The 19555-nt window shown below is 37.6% G+C and overlaps 1 protein-coding gene across 1 annotated transcript in view; it reads right to left on the bottom strand.

Annotated features, from left to right (window-relative positions):
- LOC135203099 (uncharacterized) overlaps positions 1-19555 on the bottom strand; it is a 46700-nt gene that overhangs the window by 10740 nt on the left and 16405 nt on the right. Inside the window, exon 2 of the mRNA XM_064232722.1 lies at positions 10418-10480. Coding sequence (XP_064088792.1) covers positions 10418-10480 — 63 coding nt within the window. The remainder of the gene's footprint in view (positions 1-10417; positions 10481-19555) is intronic.

Raw genomic sequence — 19555 nt, 5'->3', positions numbered from 1 at the left:
ATCTATATTATATATATATATAATATATATATATATAGTATATATATAACTCATATCTATAATATATATGTGTGTGTACTATAATTTGGTAGCTGTGTTCGATTCCTGTTCGAGACAAAAAGATTTGCGCGCGTTGCGTTTGAATCAGTAGCAAAGTACTTCTAATGACTAAAGCATGAATTATGTACCTAGTAGTTAGTTGACTATACTTTTACATATTTATTATCAGTAGTATAGTGCATTCTTTCATGTATCCTCATTTATATTCTTGTACCCAGAGCTCACATATTCCTCTTAGCACATACTCATCACTAAAGACGAGGGAGACTCGATCTGTGTGTGTGTGTGTGTGTGTGTAGCGCGCATTTATTTTCTTTCATTTTTTTTTTTTTTTTTGCTGGAAGGGTGGGATGGCCAAGGCAGGTTCAGGGTGTGGGGAGGCCCCCCTTCGTAAATTACCCCGTCCATGGTAGTCACTATCGTAATCTTGAATTTAATACAATCTTCTAACGCTGTTATTTGCGTCCTGTATATTAGCGCGTCCCTATTCATTATGCCTGATTATGCTCAGGCCGTGTGATATACGTCATCAAACAAAGTAAGAGAAATTTAGGGCCGGGAACTTGGTGCTGGGGAGGGGGAGGGGGAATGGGGGGATGGGGGGAGGTGATTCGGCGGTTGTAGGGAGTGGCCCATGTTGTTGGGTTTGGTGGGGGGGGGGGAGATAAATCCCCACCCGCCTTTCCCTCGCCCCCTACCCTTAGCTCCCCCCCTACCCCCCACCCCGTTACCAATATCATTTCTCGTACCCTTAGATAATGTGTATCGTGGAACATCATCGCTTCCTGTATTTTTTCCGTTCGTTTTTCTCTCATTTTCGCTTAGATAGTTAATTTGATCCAGATATCTGATCTAAAATATAAATATACAATCATATATATATATATATATATGTGTGTATATATATATATATATATATATATATATAATATATATATATACCTATATATATATATATATTTATATATGTGTAATTACGAGCATATGCTCTATTTTCTCATTTTGGTGCATTGCATTAAAGTGTTATGACAATTTTTATGTAGGATTATAACATTGAAATAAATTTTAAGTTTTTGGCTGATAGTTCTTAACGTAGATGTACAGCTTTCAATATTATCCGCAACATTTTGGAAGTCTCGCTGCTCTTTTGATGCAAATGTATAATTATTTGATATATGTCTTCGCATACACCGTCTTGTCTTGGTAATATATATATGCGTGTTGTGAACAGCACGAATATAATTTTATAACTAATTGGGAGGGTAACGTTTTCTCTTTGTACAGTATATGTTACATTTTTATTTTAGAATTTCTGCTATATTTTATATTTTAGAATTTTAAACATCTCGTCATTTTTCATTCTTACGCAGGTTTTGTGATGTATCCCATTAAGGGCCCAATGTCATGAATATTTAATTTCTGTTTGGGTTTATTTTAAACTTTGATTCCTAGTGACTGCATCCTTCTCGTAAGTCAATCAAAAGTTATAAAATTCCATTGAAATCGGTTGTAACCAATGTCTTTTCTAAACTCGTTGTATATCAACGGTACAGCTGAACTTGCCTCCTAATTTTGTTTTTATAACCTTGAAAACATTTACTGTCCTTCATAAAAAAAAGTATCATCCTGTCCCTAAAATTCACTGTCATGTTTGGTGTTGGCATATGAATACCGTCGTATTAATTTTTAAAAATTACATTTAGATCCTTTTAGATACGGGTCATGTAATGGATTCGGTTTGCATTGGCCCTCTCTGCCTTGTCATTATTATATAAAGAATGAATAAGTAAGATAAGTAACGGAGGTTATATAACGAATGAATAAGTAAAATCAGTAACGGCACCTCCGAATCCCCAGCTGCAAAAATTTCGTGGAGTCGAAGACCCGCTTATTAGTTCTTGGTGGAGTCTGTCCCCCAGTGACCCTTAAGCCTCCTGTATCACCGCAAAGGAGAACTCTATGCGCTTCTGTTCCCTTCCTTGTATCCCTTAAGACCTGTGCATCCTTCCATATCCCCAAAAACCTTTGTTAGTAATTTTTTTTTGTATCCCCCTTAGACCGCTTTGCATTTCCTTACAGTTTCTCTTTTCTTACCTATATCAGCCATACAACCCTGTCAGTTCCTCTCTGGATCTCCCTGGATCCATCAGTATCCCCCAGAAGGTATAGCCAAGACGAGACGAGATGACCAGTTTAGAGGCTCTTCAAAAGCTTCTCTGATAGAGCCTCTGCTGCTAAAAAGAAGAAGAAAAAAAAACGCATTCCTCGCCATAAAGGACTGCATTTCACACCACCCTTCCATTGGCCATCGCTACGTCTCTACTCTCTCTTACACATTACCATAGAAGACTGCATTTCACAAATCTTTCCAGAAGCCATTCTCTCTCTCTCTCTCTCTCTCTCTCTCTCTCTCTCTCTCTCTCTCTCTCTCTCTCTCTCTCTACCATGTAAGACTGCATTTCACACATCTTTCTAGGGGCAGTCTCTCTCTCTCTCAACATCTATTGTTCGTCCAACTTTCCAGGAAGATTGGAATTTTCGTTGGGTCCACCCGCAAGGTAGCGGACTATTCTTTCACAATTTAAGCGTTGTTTTCTTTACCGCTATTATGTTTTTTCTGGTGTTTTCTTTACCGTTATCTTCTTTTTTCTGTACTTTACCCAACGGAGATTTCTCTTGCATGTGAACTTTCTCTTCTAAAGTTGCCTCGGTGTTTGATTTGATATTTTTGGTCCCCCGCCGTTTTGTGCTGTTTTACGTGTGAAACAGTAATGAAGCTTTTTCATATATCGAAAGGTTTGTAATAGCAGTTTGAGTATGAATGATGTTGACGGGCTTGATTTGTGAAAAAGTTACAACTTTCTTGTAATGGAAACGTAGTGATGGTAGTTTTATATTGCGAAGCTGGTATATTAAGAAAAAATCGTAGTAATTTTGATGTTACGTGATCATAATATTGTTGCGTGGGAAAGAAATACTGATGATAGTTTGGATGATGATTGATATATAGATTATTGTGCAAAAAAGTAGAGAGGCATTTTTTTAATTAGAGAAAATTTAATTTCAACTTGAACACAAATTTAAATAATAAGTTGGCGATAGCAGTTGTATATAGTATAATTAAATGTTTGCTGAATGGAAAGTAAGGATAACATGTAATGGTAAGCAGTGATAGTTGTCTTCGTGGCATTTTTAATATGATATTTTCAAGGTACAAACAGCTGAAACAGTGACTTAAAAAATTCGTTGTTTTGTGCATATATATATGATTAAATGTTCAGTTGTACAAGTAAAACCTTCCCATAATGACTGCTTACGAGTCAAGAAATAATGTAAATATACATGTTTACAAGTCAGATATACAAGAACGATTTTTTGTGAATAAAGTAAGAATTTGTGTCTGTGATGCGGGATGAGGAAATTCAGGTGGCCGTGATCGCTTAGTGTTAGATTGCCTTGGAACCATAGCAACCTCATTCCAGGTATCTGGGATTTGAAAACTTTTAGCAGACCTTAGGAGTCTGCTGTGAGTGGCAGTGAGCCACAACGAGGCCTGTCAAACCAACAGAAGAATGAATAGGATTAGAGAGAAACGGGAGCACATTCATTGCATAATTACAGCTTTGTATTTCCAAGTGCAATATTTTCGAATATACTGTAGAGTTTGAGAAGACGATATAGCAGCGATCTGGTGTGAAAGAAGTCATGAGAAATACTAATCAGCTTTCCATTACAGATGCGTGTTTACCTGAAAACGTTTCAGTGTTTGTGAGTTTTATTTGGGAATCTTTCTTGCGCTTCTAGCTTTTACCTTATTCAGGACGTTTTGGCATTTTTACATTTCATCCGGAAACGTTCTCATATTATCTTATCCAGTGATTTTTCATTTTTCTTGCCAACATTTTTACTGTACGTAATTCTTTCGTATATCCACAAACTTTTATCGGCAAATTTTTCATTTAGCATTCATATTTAAACAAAAACTTTGTGACAGTATTTAACATTTTATCCCAAAACCTTTCACTTACAACCATAGCTCATGACATATATTCTTCCCGGCCGACATATTTTTTTTTTTAATATTATAAAAAGCGAAGTAAAAATCCGATACCCCATTTCAAAGGAGCCACCATTTCTATCGGGAGTAACTCAAGGCGAAACCTATCGAGCGTTTATAATGGGCATCCTCTCCTGGGTCTTAATCATACCCCCTCTCTCCCTCCTGTTGGGTTCCAGATACCCATGATCCCAATTTGGCTCCTGCTGCTCCTGCTGCTGCCACCAAAGAAAGCAAGCCGATGGAGAGAGAGAGAGAGAGAGAGAGAGAGAGAAAAGTTTAGGTCATGCTGCTGTTACCATGAGAAATAAATACGAGAGAGAGAGAGAGAGAGAGAGAGAGAGAGAGAGAGAGAGAGAGAGTTTAGCGCATGTTGCTGCTACCATGAGAGGAATAAATATCAAAGAGAGAGAGAGAGAGAGAGAGAGAGAGAGAGAGAGAGAGAGAGAGAGACTCCTGTACGTCATCTTTCCACTCACTGGCTTAATCTCATGGACTGCGCCCTCCCCGCCCCCGCCCCTCCCCCACCCAAATCCCAACCCCCCACTCCTGAGCATTACCTGGCCTACCGTCTTAAAACCCCCACGTCAGAATTATTTACATTCACCTAAGGTTCAAAAGATGATCATAATGGTATGAATTGATCGTATCTTATTACTCTTAATGTCCTGCGCACGACATTTTGACCTCTCCGGCCTTCGAGTGGAAGGATGCAAATCGGGAGCAGCCGGGCACAAGGAGCTATCTCCCAGAGAGCGAATGATTTCGGGAGGCCTTAAAGCTCTTCCCCCGTTTCCAGCCTTTTCTAAGTCCCTGGCATTTTTCTGTTCCATTCTCAATCTCCTATTTCTTTTTTTATACTTTTTTCATCTCATTACATCACCATATTTCATTCCTCATTCACTCGTTCTTCTTCTTCTCCATGATCTACTACATATTCCATATCGCCGTCCCCTGTCTTTTTTTTCTGTTTCATTTCTCCCCTTTTCCATTTTCTTTTCTTTTTTATAATTTTTTATCATCTTACATTACCATATTTCATTTCTCATACTTTATTCACTCTCTCTTCTTCTCCATGATCTGCTACATATTCCATACCGCAGTTCCCCGTCTTTTTTTCCCGTTTCATTTCTCCCCTTTAAGATTTACCTTAATAAGGTCTATCTTATTGTTTCTCTCCGTCCTTCATCTATTCTGCTCTTCTTTCTTCCCCCATGCCTTCCCCAGTTCTCCGGTTCTTCTTATCCAAGATCTGGTACGGCAGAGATTTCCATATGTTTTGCTCTCTCATGTGGATAGCCGGAATCTTCTTCTTGGGATTGTGATAAGTGGATTTCTCTCTCTCTCTCTCTCTCTCTCTCTCTCTCTCTCTCTCTCTCTGCATTTCAGAGGTGGGAGAAGTTAACTTGATGCAAAGATAACTCTTAGGTTATTGAAATAAATGATCAGGTCAAGTAGTCACATAAAAGAAAAATCTCGCATCGGAACAAATGAACGTTTGTAACAATTTTCCTGTTTTGGAAGAATAAGAAAAGAGAAAAAAAAAACTTGGGAAAAAATGTAAGCTATCACACATTACATTTTTTTTTAGAAAAACAAAAAGAAAGATATATAAAAAAAAATACTTTTTCAGGTTGACTGCCTTCATTACATTAGGTGACTCCATCAACCCGGTTATTAGCTGTGCTCAACGCGACGCCCGAATCAAGCTTAATGCTCCCTCACCTCTCCACCCCCTGCTCCACCCCACCCCCCACCCCCCACACCCCCACCCCCTTCGCCCCCGACGTGGTCCTTTCTCCTTCCCCCAATTCTGGCATCCAATTTCAAGAGTATTAGCTTCCATCCCGCTAAATATCGGGCCGCCATCCCAATAAATGACTCCGCGCACCAGCCTGGTCACTCTCCTTCGCCAAAGGAGGATGAGGATGGAAGGAGCATAGATCCTACGAACAATGGACAAGGCCGGGACGTTATCTGTTCCCTCGTAGCCTTTGTCGAAGTTAACAACGCTTGGGTTTGAAAAACCTGGCCCCCTTGGTCGATTTCTATTTGTCCTCTTCTCGAGCAGTTCTCCGGTGCTATTCAAGTCGTCCTTTTTCTTTTAAAGCATTCCTTCCTTGCAATCTTCGTCATTTTTTTCCTTTCTGTCTCGCACAGTTCTGGGGTACCTTGCAAATCATTATTGGCATTCGCATTCTTTTGTTGCAGTGTTTATCAAAATTTATGCATCTTCGACTCTCTCACTATTGCGATGCACTGCAGATCTTACATTTTGATTCACATTTGCCTTGCAATCTTTATTAATTTATATTTATCGTTTCAGAATTGTTATTCTGAATCGCTTTTCAATATTCTGACATAGACATTTCATGACTGAATACGAACTGTTTTTCGTTCACAGTTCTCCAGTCATTTGTTTTTAATTGCAGTCTACTTTGTGTTTTTGTTTGTTATTAAAGAAGTAACCTTTAACTTTCAAGTTTTTTAATGGCAAGTATTGTAGTGTTCTTAACGCATTCTTTGCAACCCATCTATTTTTGTGTTTTAGTGAATCTGCCAAGATGACCACGCACTCAATTTACTCCTGGTAGCGTCTTTATGATTTTTTTATCAACCTTCTGAATTGGTACACGGGCCCTGAACTGAAATAACGTGCTGATGCCATTATTATTATTATTATTATTATTATTATTATTATTATTATTATTATTATTATTATTATTATTATTATTATTGCACGTGCTTACTATATACTCTTTGGTTTGAAATAATCGTCCCGTCGCATGAATTCGCATCTCCCAGCATTTACATATATTATTCTTCCCAGGTTTTGTTCACAATTTAATCAGAATGTTTCTTTGCATTGAATTCTCCATGATCAAATTACAGTTTTTGCTTTACAGCTTGATTTTGAGAGGGATCAGTCACCTCGTTTGGAGGTATATTTTAGCTCTACGCCCTCCTTATCGATATTATTCACACGTAGTTGTATTATCAGGATGTTTGTTTTATCTCATTTATTATTATTATTATTATTATTATTATTATTTATTATATTATTATTGTTATTATCTATTATTATTATTATTATTATTATTATTATTATTATTATTATTATTATTATTATTATTATTATTTATACTCGAGCATCAAGTCATCTTCCCGTCTCTTGCAAACTATCCCACACACCGGGCTGCCCCTACTGGACTGCCCCCATCTCCCCGTCTTTGCAGCTTCAGCGGACGATCCCAAATGAAACGACTCCAATCAGGCGATGAGAATCCCATGCAAGCGTTGGCGACCGTGGGAAGGAGAGATTATTAATCAGATGTTTGAAGCAGCGTTGAGAGAGACCGATGGGAGAAATGGAAAGGATGCCGTATGGTCATTACCGTTTGGTCAGCCTTTTGTTGTCGGTAACTGCCCTTCCTCAGCAGCTGCTTTTGTCGAGAGATGGAAATCAGAGTGAAGTTTTTTTTTTTTTTCCTCTCTCTTATTTAATGGATAGGAGTTGGAATTCAGGTAAATAGATGGGGGCCGGGGGTAAGCTGGATAGATAGCGAAGGATGATTTTTATGGATGGTGGCAAGCAGGTTTATAATTGGTTGTCTTGTTGGGCATCGTAGAAAACCTCGCATTACTACTTCAGTGTGTTTTGAAGGGTTAGGGTATGTATTTAATGCCAATAAGTATCGGACGTTTTTAGTAAATGATCCCATCGAAAATACTTTGACAATCATACATACTGATGTATGATTGGTTAGAAACCGATGGGTATCATCTGGGTACTCATTCTAAGGGGGAAAAGACGTGTGTGTGTGTGTGTGTCTGTGTATGTATGTGTGTGTATGTTTGTGTGTGTATATATTATATATTATATAGTATATATTATATATTATATATGTTATTATGTGTGTATCCATAAACTGGTAAGCATCATTCATGACGAAGGAATTTAAAAATGTATCTCTCATGAAACAAATAAGGCATTCCATGATTCATGAACCTGAATGGAGGTCACAAGCCAGAATTTCTTGCAAAGTAATGGAAAAGCAGTTCGAGTTAATCCAAGGCAATTTTTTTCCTTAACAAGATCCCACTTGATAGATGAATGGGGGCCCAGTGGCAGTTCCTGGAGAAGAAGAGATCCAACGGCCGATGGCGGGGGTGAATGTAGCCAGCAGATGAAAAGTCCAGATAGAGTTGGAAGGCCTCCTCTCTGGTGTCCGTCGTGGCGAAGTTCTATTGTTTACTCCTGCCACCATTATGTAACCAGCCCAGTCCCACAATATGTTTAATTGAAGCTCCCAAAATGAATCTGATTCGCTAACATTTCCTTTCCAACAGAAGGTACGTGTAAAATGTGGTTTCGCCGGCTCTCTCTCTCTCTCTCTCTCTCTCTCTCTCTCTCTCTCTCTCTCTCTCTCTCTCTCTCTCTCAGGCGTTCGTTGACTGCTAAAGACGTTTAGCATTCTCGACTTTATCGGACGAATCAACGAGAAACTCGTGAGTTGGAAGAATGACGCTCTTCCTTTCTTACCGAACCATCCCAGTTTCTGTTTTTTCGGCTGAGACTAAAGAGATTTAGCAAATGTACTCCGAGAAAAATCTACTCCTTGGAACTACTCCAGTAGTAATACTGATACAAGGCTATCAAAAGAACGATAGGGGCATTTTCTTTGACACAGCACACCCTGAATAGTTAACCCTGCCAAATTGCCGCTCCGAAATCACAAAACCCTTAACTCTTGTCTTGAATTGCGTTGTTGTGTGTAAAATGCCTACAGCGAAGTGAATACATCATTACTGCACCATTTAAAGACAATTCTAACAAATCTCCGCCTATCCAGAACTAATCCAACCTTATCTCACACACAGACGAAACCGCACTCCTTTAAAACTACTCCAAGACTTATACGTCGTCATTAAAACTATTCCGAAAACAACCGCGTTTCCTTTAAACTACTCCGACAGAACCCTACTCACACACACCGAATCTACTCCGCAGGTTGAAATAACAACTCCTCCCTTGGAAAACCTGCCTCATCACCCCACATAATGCCGTTGAAATTCCAGCAAAATTTGGCCTTGTGTGTCTCTTCACACCCGTGAATAAAGTATAATGAGGCGGGCACCATTAAAGAAAAAAGGAGGATAAAACTCGCATAATCATTGCAGAACTCACATTTTAATGAAGAAAGAAAATACTCATCGTAAAACTCGCATCTGTCAAAATTACGTAGAGGTCCTTGCTTCAAGATTACCTAGTGACTAATGATGATTTGGTTCAAGCTGGGAGTTCGCCTCAAAAAGTTTTAGCTGATGCAGCAATTTGTCAACATCCTTTCCCCTCTCCCACCCACGGCGCCTCTAGTAGATATATTATAATATATATATATATATATATATATATATATATATATATATATATATATATAATATATATAAATATATATAGAGAGAGAGAGAGAGAGAGAGAGAGAGAGAGAGAGAGAGAGAGAGGGAGGGGAGGAGATAATATGTATAAATATATATATTTATTATATATCTATATATATATATATCTATATCTATACATGTATGTATATATATATATATATATATATATATATATATATATATATATATATATATATATATATATATATGTGTGTGTGTGTGTGTGTGTGCGTATATGTATGTGTGAATAGTAAATAATAATTAAAAGAGTCGAATTATTTTAAGAATTAATAATTGAATAGAACGATTAACTGATGAACTGTATGAATCTATATCCTGTCGTGCTTTGTAAATCGTGAAGTGAATCCTATATTAAAACCAACTGTATTATGCAAGGGAGAACAAAAGTTAGGTGTCAGTCTTGCTCATAATGGGCATTTATTATTATTATTATTATTATTATTATTATTATTATTATTATTATTATTATTATTATTAACTTTTTTTGTCTTATCACAGTCCTCCAATTCGATTGGGTGGTATTTATAGTGTTGTGTTCCGGGTTGCAGCCCGTCTCCTCAGGAGTCCATCACTTTATTGTTATTACTATTATTAGTATCATCATTATTATTGATTTGGCAAAGCTTTCTATATAGCTTTGTAATATGTTTGGATGATAAAACCAGCGTGAATTTCATTATAAACTTTCTCAGCGAATGATGAACACTGTTTTCAAAAACAAGTTCTAGTGTCACTCTATTTGAAGTTCCACTGAACCGAGGAATTATAAGGAAAGAAGCGTAGGAAATGTAACAAAGTAACAGAGAGCAATGGAAAAGGAATCGTGTGTCATCTTACCGTAAGGCAGTTGGAGCTGTGGCGACAGATGGCATCGTCCTGTCGAGATATGTCGTTCTCGAACTGTGGAAGAAAAGATGAGAAAATAAACTTTTCATTGGTTTCCAGAAAAAAAATCGATGTATTAAATTCACTGAGGTAAATAAAAGTGCGAACACACTCACAAAATTATAACTTTGTCATGTTACGTAAAACAGTAACGAATTGGTGAATGTCAACTGGGCACATTGTTGTAGAGCACACCAGGAAGACTAATCATGCTTCTGTTAAATGAAATTCCCATATATGAAAATTAAACACACACTTGTTCCCACGAATATAAATACAAAAAGAAATGGTAGCAAGGATATCTATCATATTAGCTATGGATTATTATTTAAACTTAGTAAATATAATGAGTAAATTTGATAAAAATGATTCAAAATGTAATACGTGTATGTACATGAAGAATTACTGGATATTTTTAATTTGTGACTAATAGTTTTCAAATAAATTCTTCAGACGTTCTTTTAAAAAAGTAGAAAACTTGATATATTCCTTTTATTGTGGCAATATCATTTAATCTGAAAATATCGCATTTAGAGTTAAAATATTTGAATTTACTAAGAACGCTCGAGTATTCGTGAAAGAAGATTTAATCAGTTGTGTTGACTTTTGAAAATAAGAAGGCCAACGCCAAAGGGAGAACTTAAACCGATTTCTTCATCTCCAGGACGAAAGAGGCAAAGAAGGCCATACAGGACTGTATGAAATAGGATCGGCCGCTCGCTTAAGTACACATGCAAACACAAACAAGTAAACACGGCCGGAGAAAACACGCCGTCGCCATCTTTCTTTCAAACTCGAGTTCGTTTTAAGGCGCGTTTGTTTAACATTTTACCCGCTATTTTCCTTGTGCCTTATTCTCCTCCTCCTCCCCTCCCCTCCCTTAATCCCCCCTCCCTTAATCCCCCCCAGACTGTCCTACAAAACCAGCGATTATGGTCCTTAAGGTAGGTCCCCCTTCGCAGGATCTTGAAAGGAGAAACCCATACTCACTCTCTCACTCTCTCTACCTTTCCTTCCCCCTATTCCTCCACTGAGGGGTTGGGATCGGGGTCCGCAAGCCTCCGCTTTTGTTGACACGAAGAGGAGATGGTTTGTTTGGACGCCGGTTGCAAAAGACGTCGTGGCCGAAAAAGAACAGAAAATGGAAAAGGTGGAAAACTTTTACAAGATAAAGAGAGGAAATACGGTTTGTTTGAAATGACGCAAAGGAAATTTAAAAAGTGTGAGTTTCAGCCTGTACACTTTGTGATGTTGTTTCATGTGCTTTCGCATGTACTACCATTAACGCCTCTATACGTGCGTGTTTACGTACTTATTCAATATATAATTATATATAATTATAGATACACACACACATAAAAGCAACAAGTCAACAATCCGTGCCAAATTCTAAATTTTAACTACTGAATTGCTGTTGATCTATGTCGGAAACTGCCACTACACTGCCTTCATTCGAAGTGCCACTGACTCAGGATTCCAACGTTCCTTGTCCCAAGTCAGAGAGTGCCTAGAGGAGGCTTTTGAGATCCTTTATAGTTGTTGAATTTTACCCGAGATCCTTTGGTTGCGGAATTGTTCCCGTATATTGGGCAGTGGCAACCGCACATGTTATGTCATGGTAATAATTATAACTACTTGGGTATTGCAGCCCTCTGATATGCAAGTGGTTTGGAATGCAGATTTCATATATTGAATTATCGAAATGATGAGTTAGGTCAAAGGGCCAATCAATGACAACAGCCATTGCCTCATTTATTCCCTCCAGCGGTGAGTCTAGGATTGTTAGATCTGTTGTACGTACGCATATACGTGAATATACCATTCATGTGCAGAGGTATAATATTTAGTTTCTTTATGTGTAAGTGCATATCGGTACACTGGTCATGAGAATACAATTACTGATTAATATACATAATCCTTCCATCTTTATTTACTGCATTTTTTCGAATGAAATAACGAGGCAGCTTAGGGGAAACATAAGCGGTGATTTAGTCGTAACTTTTCATATTTGTTCACTTTCTTTCGATATTTGTTGTTAAGTGTGTTCTGTAGTCACTTCTCTTATATGTTTATTTAAGGGGACCAATCATCATGTATGCCACCCCTCCCCCCGTTGTTGTTGTTGTTGTTGTGGTTATAATTTCCTTTTATTTTTAATTTTGCCACCTCAAAGCCAGTTTTCCCCAACAAGTAAAAGAAATTGCTTACCAAAATCATAAAATGATGTAAATGGTAAATTTCTAAAGGTCCAGAAGATATGCTTAGATATTGCTCTGGTGAATAGCCTAAACTAATGAAATGAAGTTTAATATATGTGATCAGCACTCGCTTATGAAACAGATTAGCTCAAGTTATGAGACTTTGGAATGCTATTTATAATGTCTATGAGTATGCAAAGCGGTTCCCCAGTATCTATGAAATATTTTTTTTATACAGATAAATGTCGAAACCTATCCCTTCCTGGAATTTGGTGCAGCACTTTTCTCCGGCGGTGCCTAATTGGTTAAAATCGCTCTCGAATTATTCGTGTAACTCTTGGCCGGGTTTTAGCAATTTCAGTTCAAAATGGGATCTCCATAAGGCTTGGTGATGGAAAGATCGGAAACGTATGCACTGAGCCTTGATATTTTGCGGGAACGGGAACCCTGTTATGCTGTATGCATGACTTCCGGCAATAGTTGTGCTTCCTGTCGCCATTTTGGATTTCGGTTTCAAAGTTTCATTGTTGTATAACAAGATGCCGGGTTCCTTAGGCCCCGGCTTATCATGTCACCGTTGATATAAACGGCTTAATTATTATTATTAGTATTATTATATTATCGTTGCTGAGTTCCTCTGCTCCCTCTCCTCCTACTCCTCCTTTATATAAATAACTATTTCTATAGAATCCTCTCAATTTTCCTTCCAATGCCTTTCTCTTCTACGATGATATTTGAACAATATTTGGCCAAAGTACATACATACTTTGGTAAAGATAAATACATTAGAAGCGTGTAAAGATTGTGAAATACGTATTTTATTAACTTTTCTACTAATTATTATTATTATTATTATTATTATTATTATTATTATTATTATTATTATTATTATTATTTGCTGAGGATGTATATGGCAACCGTAGTGTAATAACACACCTGCTGGCTCTTATTTGCGGGAGAAAAACGATTATTATGATTATTGATGCATGTATGGTAGAGGCAGCCAGATACCCACCTCTCTTCCCCGGGCTTTTGTTTGCTTTGCAAGGTTTAATAAACATCTAGGTATCCTTCAGGACTTTTTTTGAAGGGTTATTGTGTGCGCATCCTCAACAGCCCCCACTCGTTTCTCACGCTGTGGACAAAAGATGGGCCTCAAGTAGTGAGCATGAATGTCTATCAAAATGAAACTTTATACATAATACGATAGCGAGAAAATGTTTACATAAGGGTTCGTGCTGTTATTTCTTTGTTGTTTTTTCCCCAGTTTTCAATTGTTAGCGTTGATGAAATTTTACCACGATAGTATATTTAATGCAGGTTGCCTCTGGTATGGAACAATGTACGTAAACTGTATTGTGGTTTAATGAAATGAAAGATACGCTTTTAATATTCATTCTTAAGGATTTTTAGTATCTCGCCACATATTTGAAATATTTTGTTATGTTTGCAGATTGCTTAATCTGCTATTGCTACGAAACTGTATCAAAATGCATTGTTTGTGTGTGTATGTGCGCGCGCGTGTGCGATCGTGTTTGTCTATTTTTATTATTATGATGAGCACTTTCATTATTAACACCCAATGTATTTTTTTGATCATGGTACTTAAGAATCTCTTATCAACTTCAGAATCTCTTAAGTGATGGATGGGTGACTACGAATTCAAAATTGAACATACAGAATGCGATACATCAGATCTGGAACACCCTTTTCAAGTCCTCGTTGAATGACGTAAATGAAAGAATATAATTTGTGCAGATTAGTCTTTCCTGTACTCTTCTATAATACTTTACATCGGTTTCATCGTCTCTTCCCTTCCCATTTGTATCCAGTTGCGGGTGTTATCATCTTACTCTCTCAGCCTTTATAAGAAAAGTGAGGGTTGTATTCAGGGTTCACACACCGAAGCCTTCTTAACGTACACGAGCACTAACACAAAACGAACTTATAAACATACGACAGCTTAGGACAAAAGGCCTTCTTGATACACAGTCATACATTCATAAACATGGACAATAAGACAGGCATGCATACGAAAGTATCAGCAACCGCATATATACGAACACAAGTTAATGATAGCCAAAAAAAAGAAAAAGAAAAGTTAAAAGCCTTTACCATTTAATGACCGCTAAAGTGAAAAAGACACCGTGAACAAAACACGCACACGCGAAAACAGATAAGACATACGGATACACAAACACAACTAGAATAAAAAAAAAAGAAAAAAAAATTCCGTACTTGTTTTCAGGGCAAACTCCCTTTTCATTGTTGACACGGACAAAGTTTCCAGGTTTGAGTAACACGGCCGATAAGCCCGGCGACAATGGAGACCAAATAAACCCGAACACCATTAAGCCTAAGCCGGTGCTAGCTGATGCGGAACTGGCATTATCGAAATCCATTAAGCCTAAGCCCGGGCCAGCTGGTTTGGAACTCCCGCTGAATGCGCAGTCGTTAATGATTCCGAGGCTGGCTGCGAAATCGTCTCTAATCGTTAATGGTTTTGAGGTACCTTTACGTGTCTTGAGGATGGATGAATCGTATTCAGTATTCTATGGCCAAAGTTTGAAAGATTCTAAGATTCTTACGTAGCTACTCAAAATCGTGCGTAGATCGTATTGATTTCATTCTTTGGTTCTGTTCATAATTGGAGAGTTCCTCTACATAAGCCAAATTCGTATGTAAATCCAATAGATTGATTCTTGGGATAGATATTTGTTTTATAGCAAAGTTTCTAATCTTTCTGCCGAACTTGGAATGTTGGTGTTTTGAATTATTTATTTATATAATCTGTGAAATTACGACTCAAAATTGATTTGATTGTTCTCTTGATCGACATAACATTATTAAGCGAAAATAAATTAAAAGTTTTGCACAAAGGGTTTAAATGCTATAACTCATCTCTCATTGTCAGACTAAGCTGGATTTCGAAGTTCTCTCTAAATATTGTGAAATTTATTTTAATACAGAAAATAATTATTTCTGGGCGTATAAAATATTAGTAATATTATTAGGCTAAACACTCCTATGCCGAATATTCATGTTTCTGCCTTTGCTGTGTAGAGAGACAATATTTCGTCAAATTCCCGTCCATCTCTTGGAATATATTTTTATTTCTTTTGCAAAATTTACATTAGATTTACTCAACTGCATTACAGCTTAAATCTCGAAGGTTATCTTAGGACTCGGTAGTCTTCTTTCATTTCGAAGAATCTGCTTTAGAGATTCTCTTTGATAAGACTTGAAAATAAAATAATCGTTGAAAGACCGATTTCACTTCGTTAAGTTTAGCTCGAAATCTCAAGATTTTATGTGGGCAAGTGATCATTGGCGTTGCAACTAATGGCACAATGTTTGTAAATAAAACTGATTTACACTCAGGACATAGAAATTTCGAACTTTAAAAAAAAGGCTTTTCAATGTTAATTGTTTTATTTTCAGTGAAATTGATATTCTGTAATTAAATGAAGTATTGTGCTCCTGTGAATGTCAGAAATATTGCTGCCGTGAAAGCTATTGCGTAAAATCAGCGTATTTATAAATTTGTGAAACTTTAACATGGCAGATATGTATCTGGTCAGCGTTGAAATTCCCTGAGTGTATGATACAACCCCAGTAAAATGAAACGGTATAGTTCTGTAACGTAAAGCACAATATATCCATGAGCATTCTTGACCTTAGACAAATAAGCCCTTAAAAGACAAGAAATTACAATCCTAATTAAAAACACAATTCTAATTGTATTTGGCCTGCTACATAAACTTACGTAGACGTTTGACATCAGAAAAATATATATCTGTAAGAAAATATATATAATAGTTATTAATTTTGCCTTTTGTTTGATATAAAAGTACAAACTCGCTTGACCAGATAAGTCCATTCCTTCAGCTATGACTGCTTAGTTTGAAAACTCGCATTTGCACAGTTAGTCAAGCTCGCGATAGCGAGAAAAAGAAGACATTTAACCCTAGCGTTCTTGCGTAAATATCAGCGTCTTTATGAATTTACGAAATTTTAACGCTGCAGATTTGTATCTGGTCGGAGTTGAAATCTCTTGATAGTTCATGTTAAAACCTTATGGTACAACTCCAACAGAACGAGTTACAGTTACAGTTTTGTTGCATAAATCACAGTATAATCGTGACCATTCTTTGCCTCACACAGATGTAACCTTAAAAGAGAACAAAAACACACTCATAGTTGTACCTGGCTTGCTACATAAACGTACATAACTATCAGAAAATTACATTTTTATAAGAAAATAGACGTAACATATATATTAATTGTCCCGTGTGTAAAATGAACATACAACCAACCTCGCTTGACCTCCGACAAGTACTACATTCCTGCAGTGATGAATGCTAAGTTCGAAAACTCGCGTTTACAAAACTAGTCAAGCTCACAATAGAGAGAAAAAGAAAAAGACATTTAACCCTAGTGTTAGCGTTGTCCTTTAAGAGTCGTGTGCCAACTGAATTGTTGATCAAGAAAGCGAGGTTCCCATAAAATGAAAAGTGTCACTTGGAGGCACATGAAACGTCTCATTCTTAGTGATTTATGTCGACGTCGTCTCCGGCAGGGAAAAATATACCTCCTTCAGGAGTCAATAGACCACCGTCCTTATCGCAGCCGGCCATCTGCACCAAGGACAGTAAACCAAGGGAAGAGTAAGTCATAAAAAGAGCAGAGACATGACGGTTTGGATGTCCTGACAGAAAAGACATGGCGATTTGATTTCTCAGAAATATTTTCTCCCGAGTAGAGTCAGAATATTTCGTTACGTTATTTTATGTCTGAAAATACCTTGAATATTTCTTTTCCGTTATTTTATGTCTGAAAATACCTCGCCGTGTCCTTTATGGATTAGTTTCAGATGTGGAAGGTATTAATCTTTCGATGTTATTTGAACACAAAGGAAATCTAGAATATATATATATATATATATATATATATATATATATATATACTATATATATGTGTGTGTGTGTGTGTGTGTGTGTGTGTGTGTGTGTGTATGTATGTTTATGTATATATATATATATATATATATATATATATGTATATATATATATATTTTAATTATTTTTATATAAAGGAAATTTATTCCTTGATTAAATTTAGGTCAAAAAATATTATACCCATATGAGCAATTATGAACTGAAATCACTATCTTTCGTTTGTGGCTGTAATTCATAACCTCATTTTTACATCTAGAAGGTATTGTAACCTTGAGATTTTGTCGTTTTAAAGGTTTCAGAATTAATTACTTTAGGGATATTTCTGATTTGATCATTTGTGTTTTGCCGTTTTTATCGACATATTTTTTTTACGCTCTATAGAAATCATGAACATTTCTGCTGTAGACATCAAGTACCCATTCATAATTGCATTACTATAAATTATTTCACCGGCTTATGATAATCAAGAGTTTTTAAATGAGTTTAAGGCGATTTGCAGCTCATACTAACATTCCCCACAAGAATATAGTAACGCTCCTGTTACAAAAAGCGGTAGTTTCTCCTCCTCCGTGCTTTTAAACCTACCAGTTTCCTCACTGCCTAATCTCCTCCTCCGTGCTTTTAAACCTACCAGTTCCCTCACTGCCTAATTTCTAGACCATCAAAGGGAGACTGCGTCGTGTTCTAGAAGTTGGCTCCTTACGTTTCGCAGTTATTATGGCCTGATATTCTATAAATAATGCCTCCTCCTGATCGTCTTTTTACGCTCATTGCAAGTCCTGTCCGTTGTCCTCCGTCCTCTTCGTCAAACACTCTTCCTTCTTTCTCTTCCATTTCAGCTCTCTCTCTCTCTCTCTCTCTCTCGTACCTACGCCCATCCCTTAACCAGAGGGATGCCTAGAGCAATTCGGAAATCGTGATCAGCGCTGCTCTTTAAACTCAATCCCAACGGCATCAATAGCCCTGGCGAATAGGGAAGGCATGGCCCATATACCGTTAAGATAGCGTTTTAAAAGGGGGGAGTCTATTGTTGAATGTGTTTATGTTAACTATATGCAATGAGAACACGCTCTCTCTCTCTCTCTCTCTCTCTCTCTCTCTCTCTCTCTCTCTCTCCACGCGCACACACACACATACAGATGCTACACATTAATGAAATGCCCAGCTGTATTATTGCTCGTAGTGACAGATTATGGTTACAAAACCAACACATTCTCTCTCTCTCTCTGTCTACACACACACACACACACACACACACACACAGTCAGACCTCAACCTTCTTTCTCCTCTTGACAGATTGATGTTAAAAAGATAACAAACGTTCTCTCTCTCTCCCTTTTATCCGCGCAATTGTAATGCTCAGCCCTATTGCTTCCAGTGGCAGATTGATCTTATCGTTCCGAGAGTTATCGCTCCGTATCTCAATATCGTTCGTGTTTTCCTCTTGTTTCTCTTTTCTCTCCACCTCTGCCTGCTCTGTAAACACAACTAGCTCCCTTTGACCATCCCATTCCCCTCTCCCCCTCCCAGTGCCAATCCCCCCGACACTAGTAACTATTTCAAGCCCTCCCCTCTCATAGATACCCCACTTTTAAACCTTCATCGCTGCCTCCAATATCGCTGCTTTCCCCCTCCGATCCTTCTCTGGCTGCCCCCACCCCATCCACCCACTTTTCACCCACCAGCTAGTGCCCCTCCCTCCCTCCAACCGACCCCCTCCTTCCAACTATATCTTTTGTTATTGTGATTATTTGTTTTCTAACATGACGACGGACGCAGTAGATGGTTTCAGACTGAGCCCGATGTTACGTCGTCTCATTGTTCTGGCCGGCGATCCGTCACGCGGCCGGACAGTTGTATCGGTTGGCGTCGTTCATTGATCTTCAAATTAATCGATCGCTGCTTGTTTTATCAATTACGATCATCGTTCATGG

This window comes from Macrobrachium nipponense, chromosome 33 (assembly GCF_015104395.2).
Source record: "Macrobrachium nipponense isolate FS-2020 chromosome 33, ASM1510439v2, whole genome shotgun sequence".
Lineage (NCBI taxonomy): Eukaryota > Metazoa > Arthropoda > Malacostraca > Decapoda > Palaemonidae > Macrobrachium > Macrobrachium nipponense.
This window is presented reverse-complemented; position numbering and strand designations above follow the sequence as displayed.